General features: G+C 34.4%; 3 protein-coding genes across 3 annotated transcripts in view; 2 read left to right on the top strand and 1 right to left on the bottom strand.

Moving 5' to 3' along the window:
• The window catches only part of LOC111431532 (probable Ufm1-specific protease), a 5,995-nt gene extending 3,777 nt beyond the window's left edge, over positions 1–2,218 (bottom strand). Inside the window, exons 1-5 of the mRNA XM_023068206.1 lie at positions 1,951–2,218; positions 1,430–1,786; positions 656–924; positions 407–494; positions 102–277 (exon numbers count right to left, since the gene is read on the bottom strand). Coding sequence (XP_022923974.1) covers positions 102–277; positions 407–494; positions 656–924; positions 1,430–1,786; positions 1,951–2,143 — 1,083 coding nt within the window. The 5' untranslated portion in view covers positions 2,144–2,218. The remainder of the gene's footprint in view (positions 1–101; positions 278–406; positions 495–655; positions 925–1,429; positions 1,787–1,950) is intronic.
• A 4,549-nt stretch (positions 2,219–6,767) lies between these two features.
• LOC111431534 (probable pectate lyase 18) lies at positions 6,768–8,324 on the top strand. The gene is made up of 2 exons (XM_023068207.1): positions 6,768–6,936; positions 7,030–8,324. The coding sequence occupies exons 1-2, from the start codon at positions 6,809–6,811 to the stop codon at positions 8,135–8,137; spliced, it is 1,236 nt and encodes a 411-aa protein (XP_022923975.1). The 5' UTR covers positions 6,768–6,808; the 3' UTR covers positions 8,138–8,324.
• Positions 8,325–9,418: 1,094 nt separating this feature from the next.
• On the top strand, positions 9,419–15,551 carry LOC111431662 (BTB/POZ and TAZ domain-containing protein 1-like). Its single transcript, XM_023068365.1, has 5 exons — positions 9,419–9,424; positions 13,367–13,588; positions 13,674–13,807; positions 13,889–14,192; positions 14,736–15,551. The coding sequence occupies exons 2-5, from the start codon at positions 13,403–13,405 to the stop codon at positions 15,264–15,266; spliced, it is 1,155 nt and encodes a 384-aa protein (XP_022924133.1). The 5' UTR covers positions 9,419–9,424; positions 13,367–13,402; the 3' UTR covers positions 15,267–15,551.
• Positions 15,552–16,434: the final 883 nt, after the last annotated feature.

Genomic DNA, 16,434 nt, shown 5'->3' with positions numbered 1-16,434 from the left:
GGGGGGGGGGGGGGGGGGGGGGGGGGAGTAAACATCAGATGCAGGACAATAGACCATTTAAATAAAATATCAAAAGGATGAAAGTAGAACTTGCTGTGTACCTGAGGGAGTTGCTTTAAAAGGTTGGGAAATATTGCATTCTTCATCGAGTTTAACTGATCAACTACACCCGGAATGACCAACATTGAAACAGCATAAGTCAATGGAAGATACTTGGCAGCATAACAGAGAACTTCTACCTTCAAGTCGACAACCAAAAGCCTGGCCTTGTCCATAGCTGAAAGTACATAAATTTAACTTCCATTAGGAGTGGTAAGAACACCTATACCATGACAAACATCTGCTCGTTACCACTTTAAGGCTGGAGAGGTGAAGTTATGAAGTAAATACTGACATCAATAACTACCTGGCAAGTATTCTACAACTGGTGCATTAGATTTTTGAGACTTTCCCGAGCTATTTAGAAGAACACTTACTTGGACTATATCTGCATTCTAAGAAAAAAAGCTCTTGAAATACTAGGGCTAAGATCGCATTCTAGTTTCTTAAGGTGAAACTAAGCAAAACACTCATAGAATCACCAAAAAAAAAAAATCTTATAAGTCACAGAAAGCCACACATGCCGAAAAAAACATCTGGAAAAAAAAATGAATACCTGCGAACAAAACGTTGTGGACTCAGTTTTACTTTTTAAACAGAAGTGTTCACATGGAAAAGACATCCCATCAGCATTTTGGCTGCCTTCATTCAAATGCCTAATCTTTGAGAGATTAATTTGGAAATCCATTTGTGAACCACGTAGAATGACTGGACAAGGATCTTCTGTGGAGTTTTTATATAACGATTCCACTGCATATACCACCTGTGGGTCACTCAACTTGGAAACAACTGATTCTATGGCATGTGTGTACGTCTTTTCAACATCTGAAAGATATGGAAGCTCAAATGATATTAACACACATCTCAATATTTAATGAAAGCAAGAAAAAGTGATGAAAAAAAAAAACAACTCAAGACAGAAAAGCAGGTATCTGGCCACATAGTTTGCACACAAAACACTGCACGCTGAGTACTTTCTAGTTTTCATCAAGGAAAGTTAATTAACAAACCATTGGATCAATTGGTCCCCCTGGTAGAGATATAAACAATCTTCAATAAACTCCCACTGTCATAATATCTTTTTGTATATGTAATGTTCCTGAATCCTAGATTATCAGCTAGACTACTAGAACTCCAGAGTGTAAAGTGCTAAAATTCAGCTAGACCACAGTCCTGTGTATGCTCCAGTGCCTTAGTTGAAGCAAACGTTATGTAGCCAAATCAACTCGTACAAACTGGCATCTCTAACGTGAAAGTGTAAAGCATTGTATCCCTCGAACATGCAAAAAGTTATGATAACTAAACAAAAAGCCACCCGTTTTAACTTCACCTGATGGTCTGTCGAGAGGAATATAGAGCGGTACACTAATCGGTAGTTCGCACCGGAGCAGACAACCTCTCTCCCAAATATATTTTTCAGGATTATTTTCGTACATAACAGAAGAGACAGAATCCAAGCTCGTGCCATTTCCAGAATCGGAGACAAAAAAGTGGATATCTGTGGAATTGAAATCAGCAACTGCTCCAATCAATAACTGTTTCTCCGACTTTTCTCCATGAGATAGAAGCTGATTCAGTCTCCTCGCCAAATCAATTGCCTTTCTCGCATGTTCTTCGACGTTGAAATTTCCAACAACCAATGCTCCAATAATATAAAAACCCTTCAATAATAACGTCCTCAGGTCTTCTGCTCAAAAAAATCAGATTAAGTTCCTTAATTCTAATTCAAGAGGCTAGAAATCCAGTTCACTCGAGACTAAATAGTTCAATGCAGTCTATCATAAATTGATCGACTATAGAAGTCTTCTAATTCAGGATGTCTTTGAATGAAACTCGCATAAAGGTACTAACCTGCTTCCTTGGTGAAATCAGGCGAGACAGATTCCTGTGGAGACAAATGATGGATGCATCTGAGAGTGGAGACGATAGTCAAAGGCGACAGAAACGGCGATCCGATAAGCCATTGAAGAGCCGGCTCTTTTTTCTGGAGAACGAGTTTTGGCGGCAGAATTTTGATACATCGTTTCTCATCGACTTCCTCCATGGATGCTTGAAGCTAGCTCGCAGCTCCGAATCGCAAGTCGTTCGCCGGAACTTGCAAAACCATACGCATTAAGCCGCACAATTTGAGCTGGGCCGGAAAGGCACAAATACCACCATAGAGCCCAATTAGTTATGGGCTAACTTTGAGTATTTGAAAACTGAATTTACACAAAATACCCTTGAATTTATTTTATTCTTAATTTAATTAATTTAAATTCAGAAATTAAGAAAACGATAACAATAATAATGGAGACTTTTCATGATCCTTTGTTGAATTTATTGTGTTATTTTGTAATTAATGTAAAATAAAATATTCATAAATTGAGATTTTCTATAATTGTAGTATTTGTTTATGTTATTTTGTAATTAATGTAGATTGAAAATAAATAAAATAACATAAAATAAATGAGAGATTCCCCTTAAAGTCGGTTTATATAAGGTTTTTTTCTTAGTTCAATTTGTTCCTAACGTGTTCTTCGAACCATTTGCTAAGACATAGACTTGAATAAAGATGTCCACTTTATTCCGTTCCAACAGTACCGAATTTCTCATTTAGATGGAGAATGGAGAGGAAGTGTGTGATATCCCACACAACAACATTCATAATGATATGGAAACTTTTCCCTAGGCCCAAATTTAAACCTCGACCACGAGTTGCTATTTGTAATGAACTGGGCCTCGTTCATTGAGCTACGTTGACAAGGCCCAAATATCAGTCAAGCCCAATTACTTACATCCGGCCCAATATTTAAACCTCGTGGCCGAGAGTTGAACTGGGCCTGATTCATTGAGCTACAAGCGGCCCACTGTAGAACACAGGCCGCACAAATTGCAGTAATGGGCTACGTTGAAAAGGCCCAGATCTCAAGTTTGTTGATTGGTAATATAAATCATTTAAAATTCTAATAAAAAATCCAATAAAATTTTATTTTAAAATATTAATATATAATTTTTTAATCAATAGATACTTTTATAATCATTATATAATAAAAAATGTTATAATAGTCACATAAAAATATGTTTTCCCGTAAACAAAATTAAATGGCTGCTACGACGTGGAAACGTTTCAAAATTCTACATCAAATTTGAAAAGTATTTTGTATAATTTAAAAAGGATCGGGTTTTTAATGTAAAACCAAGACCTACGGAGGTCTAAGATTATCTCGAAATTTGTCTCGTAACCCGACACAATCAATTAAAGTAAATTTAGCAATGTCGCACCTCCCGGTACTAGGTACCTTTAAGAATTTTAATTTTCAATTAAGCAAATCATTAAGTCTAACTAAAATTAACATGGTGATATAATTACCTTGCCAACTAAAACCCATCACCACGTGGCTCTAAATCATTGCACCATTTTGTATAATTTCTAAACCCAAATAATTAAAAGGACCTTCTTATAATATTTCTAAAAATCAACCTTTTAGTATTTATGTTGGTGACTTAAATATTTAATTTCAAAAAATAAATATATCATTTTTAAAATTTTAAAGAACTCTCAGTTGGATATCGTTGGCTTGTTCCCCATGTTACTTGAGAAAAAAAAAAATCAATTCCTTTTTTTTTTAATATATTTTTATTTTTTTAGCAAAAAGTAAATAAATAAATAAATAAAATAAGAGGAGAGGGACCATTTTAACCCCACTATGCACCATGTGGTCGCGATTTTGAGACAGTGGGAGCCCTTTTTTGTAATCAACCTTTTTATTTATTTATTTATTTATTTAACAGGGTAAAAATTAAAAATATATACTGTCGGTGGAAAATAGTTCTGCAAATTTAGCGTTGAATTTTGTAATTAAAAAAATAATGATAATTAGAAGAAAACTTAATTTTAAGGGTTTAGGTTGACAAAATTATGATTAAAAATAGGAACAATAATATACAAAAATCCACCGACAAAACATTTTCCACTTAATTATTTTTATTTATTACTATTTTTGATGTGGAAATTTGGGGTTCTCCATGTGCTTGCTTGTTGAAGTGGATTGTCCACCCAATAAATAAAAATTGGTGAAAAAAATAACGATTGGCTGAGTGGGATTGCCACGTGGAGGGCTGACGACATAACACGTGTGAAATGTAACTGAACGTGCATGAGAATTGATGGACCTGAGGGCTATTTGATCCTATCCTATCTTAAACACTTCATGGCTGCCTTTGAATCTCTTAAATCATTTATTTTAATTTTTTAAATCTTTTTTGAATTATTTAATTTCGATAAAACTAAATAATTACCAAATAAAATTCATGTGAGGCTAATTTCAAAATTGCTCAACTGTTTAATGATAAATAGTACTGAATATAAATTATTATTTTAAATAAAATGCATTTTGACCTTATATTTTTAAAACTTGCAAAAAATAAATTAATTTTATGAACCTTACAAGGCAGTTTTTATTTTTATTTTTTTTATAAATAATTTCATTGTTCATTTAAAAAAAAAAAAAAAAAAGGAAAGAGAAAAAGTGGAGACATTCTTAAATCCCCCGGTTGTACGTTTGAGTTCGTGACGGACGACGGCGATTCGTCCGGAAAAAGGGATAAGAGACAGATCCCCACCACGTGACGGACCGAAAATGATTTTCTTGGCCTCCACACGGTGCCACGTGTCATGGAAACTCACACGACTATGCCATGTCAGCAACGCATGCGGAATTTCGGCGAGGTTTGCGGAACTCTAGTAATTTAAATAAACTCAAAAAAAGGAAAAAAAAATCAAAATAAAATAAAATAAAATAAAAAAGGGCCCTACTTTAGCTTTATAGAAGTTTGATTTTGGAGTGCAAAGCATGTGCGGTTGTCACGAGGATTTGTGGCGCAATTAATTGTCCATAAATTTCAATATTTTGTCTTTCAATTAAAACAACCTTTAAATATCTAAATTTAGATAATCTTCTTTTAATAAATCTTATGTCAATTTTAATTATTTTTTTCGGTCGTGTTACCTATTTTTATGATTAAATCACCGAACATAAATGTGCACCTTGTTGGTATAAGTAACGACGTCTAATTATTATAACATTTTTTTAGTTATCATATTCTCATAACCGCTCTTATTAGATGTGGTCTTAATTCGTTTATATACCTCTCATTTACACGAGTATCATATTTTTGTTTTAAAAAATTAACCCCAAATTAATATCTTTTCTTTTTTCTTACCTAAGATTTTCCTCTCAACCATATTACCGATATTTCATTAAATTTCATATCTATTAAATTTGGCTAAATAATAAATTTATTCTTCGATTATTTAATTTATATAAATCTTAAATACTTTCATTAGGGTGGGGAAGCATCTCGATGAAATAAGATTTTAGTAGACCAATTAGTGACTCGGCTTTTCATACGTGAAAAAACAAAATTTTAGACAAAATTTTCACCGCTATCTTTTTTTTTTTCTCGATTGTTTGATGTAATATGTTATAAATTTTTAAATTTTTCTCTGTTTAGTTACTAGACTTTAAAAATTGTCTAATATATCATTAAAATTTTAATTTTACGTCTTATTTTATTTCATTAAAAATATTATAAAACTACTCGACATTTAATTTAAAGATTTATTAGATATGAAATTAAATAATAAAATATTTATTTAAATTTTTACCAAAAAAAAATAATATTATTAGACTTTTTTATAAATTTATAAATATTTTTGGTTGGGTTACTAAATTTTGTTTGAAATTTTCGAAAGAAATCGGTGGAAAAAGGGACCAAAATTTATGGGTATTTATTGGTTGGGTTGGAAAAAGTGGGGTCCACTGGATGCTGGTGGACGTGTACAAGTTGTTTATTGTAAAGCAATTATATGCCCTATTATTTTGGAATTTATGGGGAATCAATATGAATATTTAATGCTTTTATAAATTATATTGCCCTATAAAAAAAATTGAATAAAAATATAAAATCAACTCCTAAAAACAATAATCAAAATATGTACGAAATTCTTGATTTATTAAGATGTATCATCACTTGTTTTTTTGCATCACTAATATTTTAAACATTATATATTTAAATTATTTAGTCAAATCAAAACACGAGTTTCAGCAAAATGACAGATTTATAAAATCGAATTTTCATTTAATAAATTATTAATTAAAAATTTTAATATAAAACAATAAAATGCCCTTCAATAATAGTAAAAATGGGCGTCCACTAAATCATTACTATTTTATTTAAAAAAATATAATTAAACTTTAAAAGTACCGAGTTTATGTTTTTAGAGTGATGTAAAAATATTTTATTTATTTATTTATTTATGTTGAAGATTTTATTGTTTTTTAAACATTATTAAAAATTTAATGGTATTTTCAAAGTAAATTAATAATGTTTTATTTCAAAATTAATGGATATTATTGAAAATTTTGAACAAATTATAAATATATTATTATGATTATTATTAATATTATTATTATTATTGTAGCGTCAGGGTCGACTTCGAGCGCCTACCATTATTTAGGGCTTATTTAACGGCCAAAACTACCCGGTTGGAATCCCGTAAAACCAGAAATCAACTCCCAGCAAGCACTTGTGGGCCCCACATGTTTAGTTTAGTTTAGTTTAATCACACAATTAATCACCTCCTCATCCCTCTTAATCTCTTTATATACTCCTCCTTCTTCCTCTGTTTTTTCTCACCTCTCACTCCTTCCATTTCCACTCTCAAATGGCACCGCCAACAGTCGTTCTCTCTCTCCTCTCCCTCTTTTTCCTCTCCGTCTCTCTCTCCGCCGCTCTCTCCGCCTCCCCTGCCGCCGTACCTAACCCGGAAATCGTTGTAGAAGAAGTACACAGGTAAAACGACATTCCCATCTTAACCTCTGTTTTTGTTTTTTGTTTTTTTTTTTGTTCTCTGTTTTGAAATGTGCGTTCCACTCTGTGTTACAGATCCATAATCAATGCGACGAAGAGGAGAAATTTGGGGTATCTCTCATGTGGGACCGGAAATCCCATCGACGATTGCTGGCGGTGCGACCCGAATTGGGAGAAAAATCGACAGAGACTAGCTGACTGTGGAATCGGCTTTGGAAAAAACGCCATCGGCGGTCGTGACGGCCGAATCTACGTCGTCACCGACGCCGGCGACGATGACCCTGTCAACCCCAAACCAGGAACTCTCCGTTACGCCGTCATCCAAGACGAACCCCTCTGGATCACCTTCGCTCGCGACATGGTCATTCGATTAAAAGAGGAACTAATCATGAACTCCTTCAAAACCATCGACGGCCGTGGTGCGAGCGTCCACATCGCCGGCGGCCCCTGCATTACGATTCAATACGTAACAAACATCATAATCCACGGTCTCAACATTCACGACTGTAAACCAGGGGGAAACACCGACGTTCGAGATTCCCCTCGGCATTTCGGATTCAGAACCATATCGGACGGCGACGGCGTTTCAATCTTCGGTGGTAGCCATGTTTGGGTCGATCATTGCTCTTTATCAAACTGTAACGATGGTTTAATCGACGCGATTCATGGGTCCACAGCCATCACGATTTCAAACAATTACATGACGCATCACGATAAAGTGATGCTATTAGGCCACAGCGATTCGTACACACAAGACAAGAATATGCAAGTCACCATAGCTTTCAACCACTTCGGCGAAGGGCTTGTTCAAAGAATGCCCAGATGCCGACATGGGTACTTCCATGTAGTGAACAATGACTACACGCATTGGGAAATGTACGCCATCGGAGGTAGCGCCGCGCCGACCATCAACAGTCAGGGGAACAGATTCGTTGCACCAAATGACAGATTCAGCAAAGAAGTGACGAAATACGAGGATGCACCGGAGAGTGAATGGAAGAATTGGAACTGGCGGTCGGTTGGGGATCTGATGGTAAACGGTGCGTTTTTCACAGCCTCCGGCGCCGAATCGTCGTCCAGCTACGCCAGAGCGTCGAGCTTAGGGGCGCGGCCGTCGTCTCTTGTCGGAACAATCACGACGAATGCGGGTGCACTGAGCTGCAGAAAGGGCTCCCGCTGCTGATTATTGCACTGAGCGAATTGTTGTATCTTTTTTTCTTTTTTTTATTTTTATTTTGGGGGTGTTTTTATAATTATTACAATTTACAACCTCTGTATGTAATTCTTGGAACTATTGGGGGCTTCCTTTTAAGAACCTGAATGGTCTCCGGTCAAATCAAATGCAGAAGAGTTGATATTTGATATAGTAATTTCTCTCTCTTTGCTTTTTATTATTATTTTTAATATTAAAAGAAGATTTATCTTTAAATTTTTAATTTTAATTTTAATTTTTATAAATCTTTTATTAATTTTCAAGAACCTCAATTACTTGAATATCTTCATTTAATTTTATTAATAAATTAGTTTTTTTTTTCTTTTTAAAATCTAATAAATTTTTAATTTTTAAATTTCATCTAACTATTTATTTATTTTTTAAGATTTAAATTTATTATACACTAAATTAAATTATTTTACATTTAATTAATTTTTTAAAAAATTATTATTAAAATAAATTGAAAAGAAATTCGAGATTAACAAAGTAAAAGTTTTCCACTACAACCTACTTTCGTAGCCAATCTTTCGATTTGACTTCAAATCTTTGGACTTAGAAATTTACGCCATCAAATTCAATATACATATAATATATATTTTTTAATTTACAAAATTTCGAGGGCAAAAGATTACAACCAAGTTCGATAAAAAGTCAATATATATATATTAACAAAATCATGGAAAATCCCAAATTGAACAAAATCAAGAAATGTGTTGATTAATAGTTTAGTTTAATTTAAAAAAAATATTTTTTTATATTTGAATTCTGTGCGTTAAAAACGAAAACAGTAGCATTTTGATCGGTTTTTGTCGGCAGGTATTTATTATTATTATTATTTATTATAAGAAAATCCTTTTAATCCTTCCCAAACAGATATATGGTCGATAATTCAAACCTAGGAATGATACAATCAAACCATGAATAGTAATCATTAGTTATGTTCAAACGTAACGATGTTTTGACCACTAGACGGTTGTTCGAGACAGTTGAAATCTCACCCATATTGAAATTTTTTATGAAAAGTTAAAAGACGTTTTAACCGACGAACGATTATCGTTAGATACGTTCAAACGTATCGACGTTTTCGATAGAAATAACAAATGTCGTAAGCTACCAAACGGTTGTTCGAAACAATTGTTGTCGGTAGGTTGAAGTTCGTAACCCGAATAAGTTGTTAAAATTTGTATTTATGGTACCGACTAACGAGAAAGTTAAGAGTAGAAATTAAAAAAAGAGGTGGAAGAAGAGAGCACATGGGTAAGTATAAGTACATGGTTGAATGATGGGTTTGTTTGTTAACATTAATTGAGAGTTTCAAAAAACAGGTCATGTTTATTGCCATACCACATGCCACCATTTAAGTCTTCTTCTTCAACTCCCTTTCACATATCCATTTCCCCTTTATTACTCTTTCCCCCCTTCACTGCCCTTTTGACTATGCCTATCTCCACCCGTTTTAATGCTATGCGTTTGTCGTATCGTGACAACGTAATTGTAACACCCCAAACTCACTGTTGTTAGATATTGTTCGTTTTGGTCCATTACATATTTTTTCCTAACTTCTTCCGCTGTTGGTAACCTTAAGGATAAGAAGTGGCGGCATGTTGGATGATGAAAGTCCCACATCGGCTAATTTAAAGAATGATCATGGGTTTATCATATCATTGTGGAGAGTTGTGTTTGTCTAACACGGTAAAGCTCTTGATTGATCAACGCGAGTGAACTGTGCTTAGACACTTTGTAAAACCGCACCAATAGGGAGAGGAGATGATGGATGAATATGGGCTTGCTTCCGATGAGAGTTCGCATGCCTCAGTAGGAAAGGCTTTTTCTTGCAGTGTTTAAGTTTCATATTTTAACTCAACACATGTGTCAAATTCATCAAACTTGAGTGTTCCTTATAGTTTCGTTGAAAAATATCGAAAGAGTACTTTTAACTGAAGTGTTGATAGGAGTCAAATTATACTTTTAACGATAATTTCCGAGTCAGAAATCGAAATGGAATTGAGTGTGGCACACAACATTCAATTTGTGGGTTGCAAAATGGAAACACACATGTGCAGACATTGAGTGGAGAAAGAGGATTAAGACAATTTAGATTAGACCTTCACTTCACTTCATGTGCATTTTTGCTTCTTCCCCACTCTTGACATTAACCCTTCATCTAATCCAATAATTCCTTCCCTTTTCCATTCCTAACTTTCTTGTCTTTTTCTCGAGACCTCCCGAGTAAAAATTACGTTAAACAGATAAAAAACGAGTTTCTAAAATATCATTAATCGAGTGCTGAATGAAGTCTAATATTTTAGTCGTTCACGTAAAATTTTCAGCTACTTCCGCTATCAGTTACAGGGTTGATTTTTTTTTTTTGTTGCTAAAGTTAAACCCGATTCGTATTCAAGTCGTTCGAGGTAATAAATGTTCAAAATTTTGAAACATGAACTAATATGAAAGTAGCTAGAGTCCTCCACTTGAGTCCCATAAATTTTGGGTAACTTTTGCAATTTCCAGAAGTTGTGGGGCCAACTTGTAAGCGGTGATTCTAATTGAAGAAATATCGCAGTAAATGATGGCTTTTTTTGGGCATCACTATTTATCCAAATTATTATTTTAATGATTTCTCACATTTCTAACTATAAAACCAATCTTAATGATGCTTATAAGTTGTAATTATGATTAGAAACTTACTTAATCTATAATTAAATCAATTAAATACTTCCCCGAAGCATGAAGTTTAATTAACATAATTTGGTTAAAATATTTTTTAAATATAAAAAATGTAAGATATAAATATTTAAGCCTTTGATTTTAATATGACATTATTAAAATAAATTGAATGTAATGATTTGAATGAAGCCCAATAAAGCGAAGCTGTCAATTCCAATGACATGGGCCTGGATGGAAATGCGGTCTTTCAAGCGTTATGGGCCTATTGGATCTTTCATTTAGGCCCATTGGGCTTGTGTAAAAGGATGCCCAATAATTCAACCCGACAACCTGGACCAACCCGAACTATAAGGGTTGGGTTGGTTTGGATTAGCATTTTGGATGGGGTTGGGTTCATTTTTTCTGAACATTGTAACGGCTCAGGCTTACCGCTAGCAGATATTGTCCTTTTTGAGCTTTCTCATTCGGGCTTCTCTTCTAAATGATGGTTTGTTCTCCTCCCCAACCAATGTGGGACATCACAATCCACTCAATTCGAGGCCTAGTGTACTCGCTAGCACTCTTTCCTAACTCCTATCATTGTGGGACCGCCCCAAATCCACCCTCCCTTTAGGGCCCAGCGTCCTTACTGGCACACCGCCTCATGTCTACCCCCCTTCAGGGAACAGTGAGAAAGCTGGCACATTGTTCGATGTCTAGCTATGATACCATTTGTAATGACCCAGGTCTACCGCTAGCAGATATTATTCTCTTTAGGCTTTCCCATTCGGGCTTCCCCTCAAGGCGCATCTACTAGGGGAAGGTTTTCACACTCTTATAAATTGTGGTTTGTTCTCCTCCCCAACTAGTGGGACGTCACAATCCATAAATTATACCATAATAATAATAATAAATAAATAAATCCATATTAAAATAAATAAAAAATCATAGGCAAATATATTTCATTATCCAATACACCGGTCCACTTAATTAATTGTTTGAATTAAAAAAAAAAAAATCAAATCAACAAAAATAATTAAAAGATTTTTTTTTTTATATTTAGAAATAATATATTTTTCTCCCGCCCTTCGCCGATTTTTCACGTTTCTCGTCATTCCTTGACCGTGTATAACCGTCACTTAATAATAAATTAATAATCGTGGAGCACGCATTTAAAAATTAAATTTTATTTATTTATGTACGAATAAAATAATATTAAATTTAACTGTTACTCTGTGATTGGTTGTTCATATTTTTCCCATTATTTTTAATAAATATCCGTGCATATCACGTGTCTCAAATGCATTTCTGGCCTCACATATTCAAAAGTTTTTTTAATTAATAATTTAAACTATTTATGGGTGATTATATTAATTATTAAATACTAAAATTTTTAATTTTATATCTAATACATTTGTGTCTGTTCGAAGGTTTATTGGTCATTCACCCTAGGATTGAAATAGGTTAGGAATCCAAAATGACGACATAGCACAAGCCACTAAACGGCACCGCTTCACCGCAGATCTACTTTAGTTTCGTCTCGAACATTTCTTTACAGTAGATCAATACACTTGACGTAGACTAGTAAGAAGAGACTTGCTCGTGGGTTGGGCTAGAAGGGTCGTGGTCTCGTCACTCTCCTTCTGATACGGAATTGCATCTTTTGAAGAGAGGTTCTTAACGGACACGAACTTCAAGCTTTTATGAAATTCAAGCGGTTGATGATCTTATTTGAAATAGACAACGACACATGTATAGTTGTGAGTGATTTTAAAATGAAATGTGAAACGAGATTATATGCTTTATGTGACAAAATTATTAATGTACATATTTGTGTGGTTGTTATTTGCATCCTAATTTTCTTTCCACTTGAATTATGTCTCTATGTACGGGTTTCAATAATTACGTTAGTATCTTTCGCTATCGTGCTGCAGTGTTGTTATAAAAAAAAGTTATGTTCACTTGGACACATGTGAAAAATGTGAACGATTTTATGTTTTAATATAATTAATGAAGACGACTTTTTTGTTTTGATATAATTAATGTATTAGTGTTCGTAGAATTATAAACTGTCGTTAATAAGACGCCAATTATCATTTTAAATGTAATGGGTTGATCCCGACCCATGATTTTTAATAAGTACGGGTGAGAAACTTAGTTGGCGTTTATTATTAGAATAGGAATGTTGATGTCCGCTTTGACCTGTTACATATCACTGCCTCACAATGTCTCACAATTCACTTCTTTAAGAGCCTAGTGTCCTGATACACTGTTTGGTGTCGGGTTCTGATACCAGTTGTAACAATAGATATTAATAGTCTTAACTCGTTGTATATCGTAATCAGTTTAACAATTTTAAAATGCTTATGTTAGGAAGTGATTTTAACGCTCTTGTGAATAATGTTCGGTGCATGTCAGGACAGATGAGGACAGGAACAGCAAATGCGGTGGAAAGGACGGTGGGCAGATTTACAACTGTAAAAGCTCCATATAATTCCGCAATTTTCTTGTGGAGCGCTGTGTATATATAATGGATTTGATCGTTTCTGTTAGGGGCCGAGAAACGTGCACATCGCTCCCCATTACGAAATGGAATCTACTCCTCTTGCCGCCTCCGTCCCTCCCACCGCCCTTCCCGATGACCTCTACTGCAATTTCCCGGCCACCGTCGTCTCCCACATCGTTACGTCTTCCATATTCAGGGAGCTTCCTGAACCTGACGTCCAAATCCTTGCCTCCGGTGGACTTCGAATCCCGGCCCATTCCGGGATCCTGGTAACTCATCGAGTCTCTCTGGTCATGATTTTGATGTTATAGATTTTGATAACAATGAGATTTCTGAGATTTGATTTTATTGAAGGCTTCGATTTCGCCGGTCCTCGAACAATTGATAGATCGGCCGAGGAAGAAGCGGAGCGCTATGAAAGTGATTTCGATCGTTGGAGTTCCCTCAGACGCTGTCGTTTCCTTCGTTCGGTTCCTCTACAGTTCTAGGTTTAGATCTGCATCTCTTACAAATTCCGGTTTCGATTTGATTTCAATTTCTGACGGAAAGGATGGAAAATTTCCTTGCAGATGCACGGTGGAGCATCTTGAGAAGCACGGAATTCATCTACTGGCTCTGTCGCACGTTTACATGGTGCCGCAATTGAAAGCGATGTGTACTAAAGATTTGGCTCAGCGGCTTACGATCGAAAGCGTTGTGGACGTTCTGCAACTCGCCAGGCTCTGCAACGCATCGGATCTTTACCTCAAATGCATGAAATTCGTGGCTGATCATTTTAAATTCGTTGAGAAAACTGAGGGATGGCAGTTTATTCAAGATCATGATCCTTGGCTTGAGCTTGATATTCTTAAGTTCATCGACGATACCGAATCGGTAAACGCCATTTCCCTTTCCATTGCTTATTTTATTTTCTCTGTTTAGTTCTTGAGAAATTTCTTCTTCAACACATCGATGAAATAATGGCAAATTTTTTGCAGTTTTGAGTTCAAATTTTAGAATATACAATGATTAGAGGGAAAATTTATTCTATGAACCTAAACCAAAAGGCTAATCTGTTTTCATCGCTAAGATTGATTTATTTCTTATCCAGTTTTGATTCTTATAGTTCTTACCTTCTGTGTTGGATTCCTTACATTTTGCTTGATTTTGAATCAAATTATTTCTGGATTTGCTTGACTTCAGAAATTATTTCTGGATTTGCTTGAGTTCAACACATCGATGATTTTGCTCGACTTTGATATTCTTAATTCACAAAAAATGCCAACGCTACAATCATTGGATTTTGCAGCATTTTTATAAAATTGTTAATGTAACGTGGTCGTACTAATAAACGTAACGTGATCATACTAACTTTTCTTTGTTAATTAATAAATAAAATTAAAACAAGTAAAGTTCCTGATAAATTTGTGTATGCAGAGGAAACAGAGGAACAGGAGGATAAGAAAAGAGAGGAAGTTATATCTAGAGCTACACGAAGCTATGGAGTGTTTAGAACACATATGTTCAGAAGGTTGCACAATAGTGGGGCCTTACAACGTGGAGCCAAAGAAGGAGAGAGGACCCTGCAGCCATTACTCCACGTGTCACGGCCTCCAGCTTCTGATCAAACACTTCGCCACGTGTAAGAAGCGAACCAACGGCCTAGGATGTGGGCGGTGCAAGCGCATGTGGCAGCTCCTGAAGCTCCACTCCTCCATCTGCGACCATTCCGAGTGCTGCAAAGTCCCTCTCTGCCGGAAATTCAAACAGCGGTCGTCGCCAGACGACGGCAACAAGCGCAAGGACGACGCGCAGTGGAAGATGCTTGTCCGCAAAGTGGTTTCCGCCAAAGCCATGTCTTCCCTGTCTTTGAGCAATATGAAGATGCCGGATGTGGAGGAGGAGAGGGCCATCAGGCCGCGTAGGATCGGGAGCTTTAGGTTGCAGTCGGGTCGACGGCAGAGATGACGACGCAGGTACTCAACGGGGGAGGGGCTGGGATTGGGGTGGTGAAAACTGGAAACAGGGGAATGTGATTTGTAAATTATTTTTTGTTTGGACCAATTTTCTTTTGGGAGTAGATGAAAGCCATTGTAATAATGCATGAAAGCATTATTAAAATTAAAAAACAAAAAAAACAAAAAAACAGAAAAAGAAAAAAAAAAAAAAAGTAATTACTGTTAGAAAAAAGGATGTGAAATCCGTGTACCTCCCTCCTCCTTCCATATATGCAAATGGATATTTATGTTTGTTTCTGTGTGGGATTTTTTTCTTTAAATTTTATTTTATTATCTTTGCCTTCTAATTTCCTTCGTAAATAAATAAATAAATAAATTATTCTAGCCAAATTACCTGTTTAAAATAAAATAAAATATATAGATAAGAAATTAGTTATATTTTTCTTTTTCTTTTTTGTAAACTCTATTTAAAGTGTATAGTTCAATTTATTTTTATTTAAAATTTAAAAGGAAATTGTCGGTTTATCTTACTTTTTCAATAGTGATCTTCTAGTATTTAAAAAATATATCACAAATTGATATAATCTTTTTTATAGATTTTTTCTATTTTAATAATGTAAAAATATTCTAGTAAAAGTATAATTTAATTAACGTATAAATTAATGTTAATGAACGCAAATTATTTTTATTTAATTATTAAATATCAATATGTTAATACATTTCAGTCATGAGATATTTTTGCCGTCTTCCAATGATTAAAGTTGGCAAATAAGAATGGGAAGGAAAGACAGCCGTAGAAATGGCACTCTCCCAAATTATTTTAAGGTAAAATATCTCTGTCCCTCAAAACTATCCAATCATTTATTTATTTGTAAAATATTTATTTATTTTTAAATATTTAATTAAGATTTGTTAAAAAATTATCAACCATATAATTAAAAATTATTTTTATATAGTTATAAAATTAAGAAAAAATATATAAACAATTATTAAGAATATATTCTTAAAAAAATTAATAATAAATTTGAGTTATTCGATTTAACCCAATTTAAATTTAAGATAACTCACAAATCAATTAAATTAAATATTCATTTATTCAAGCTAACCCTATTCAAACTGAGTTGATCAGAGTTTTTCACATCATTAGCTTTTTTTTTTTTTTTTTTTTTTTTTTTACA

The sequence above is a fragment of the Cucurbita moschata genome, unplaced genomic scaffold (assembly GCF_002738365.1).
Source record: "Cucurbita moschata cultivar Rifu unplaced genomic scaffold, Cmos_1.0 Cmo_Scf00036, whole genome shotgun sequence".
Classification (NCBI taxonomy): Eukaryota; Viridiplantae; Streptophyta; class Magnoliopsida; order Cucurbitales; family Cucurbitaceae; genus Cucurbita; species Cucurbita moschata.
The sequence above is the reverse complement of the archived record's forward strand: the minus strand, read 5'-3'. Positions and strand labels throughout refer to the sequence as shown.

Coding starts and splice junctions, on each gene's coding strand:
- LOC111431662 (XM_023068365.1), top strand. CDS start 13,403: ATGGAATCTACTCCTCTTGCCGCCTCCGTCCCTCCCACCGCCCTTCCC. Junction 13,808..13,888: donor CGGTTCCTCTACAGTTCTAG/GTTTAGATCTGC, acceptor ATTTCCTTGCAG/ATGCACGGTGGAGCATCTTG. Junction 14,193..14,735: donor TCATCGACGATACCGAATCG/GTAAACGCCATT, acceptor TTGTGTATGCAG/AGGAAACAGAGGAACAGGAG.
- LOC111431534 (XM_023068207.1), top strand. CDS start 6,809: ATGGCACCGCCAACAGTCGTTCTCTCTCTCCTCTCCCTCTTTTTCCTC. Junction 6,937..7,029: donor GTTGTAGAAGAAGTACACAG/GTAAAACGACAT, acceptor TCTGTGTTACAG/ATCCATAATCAATGCGACGA.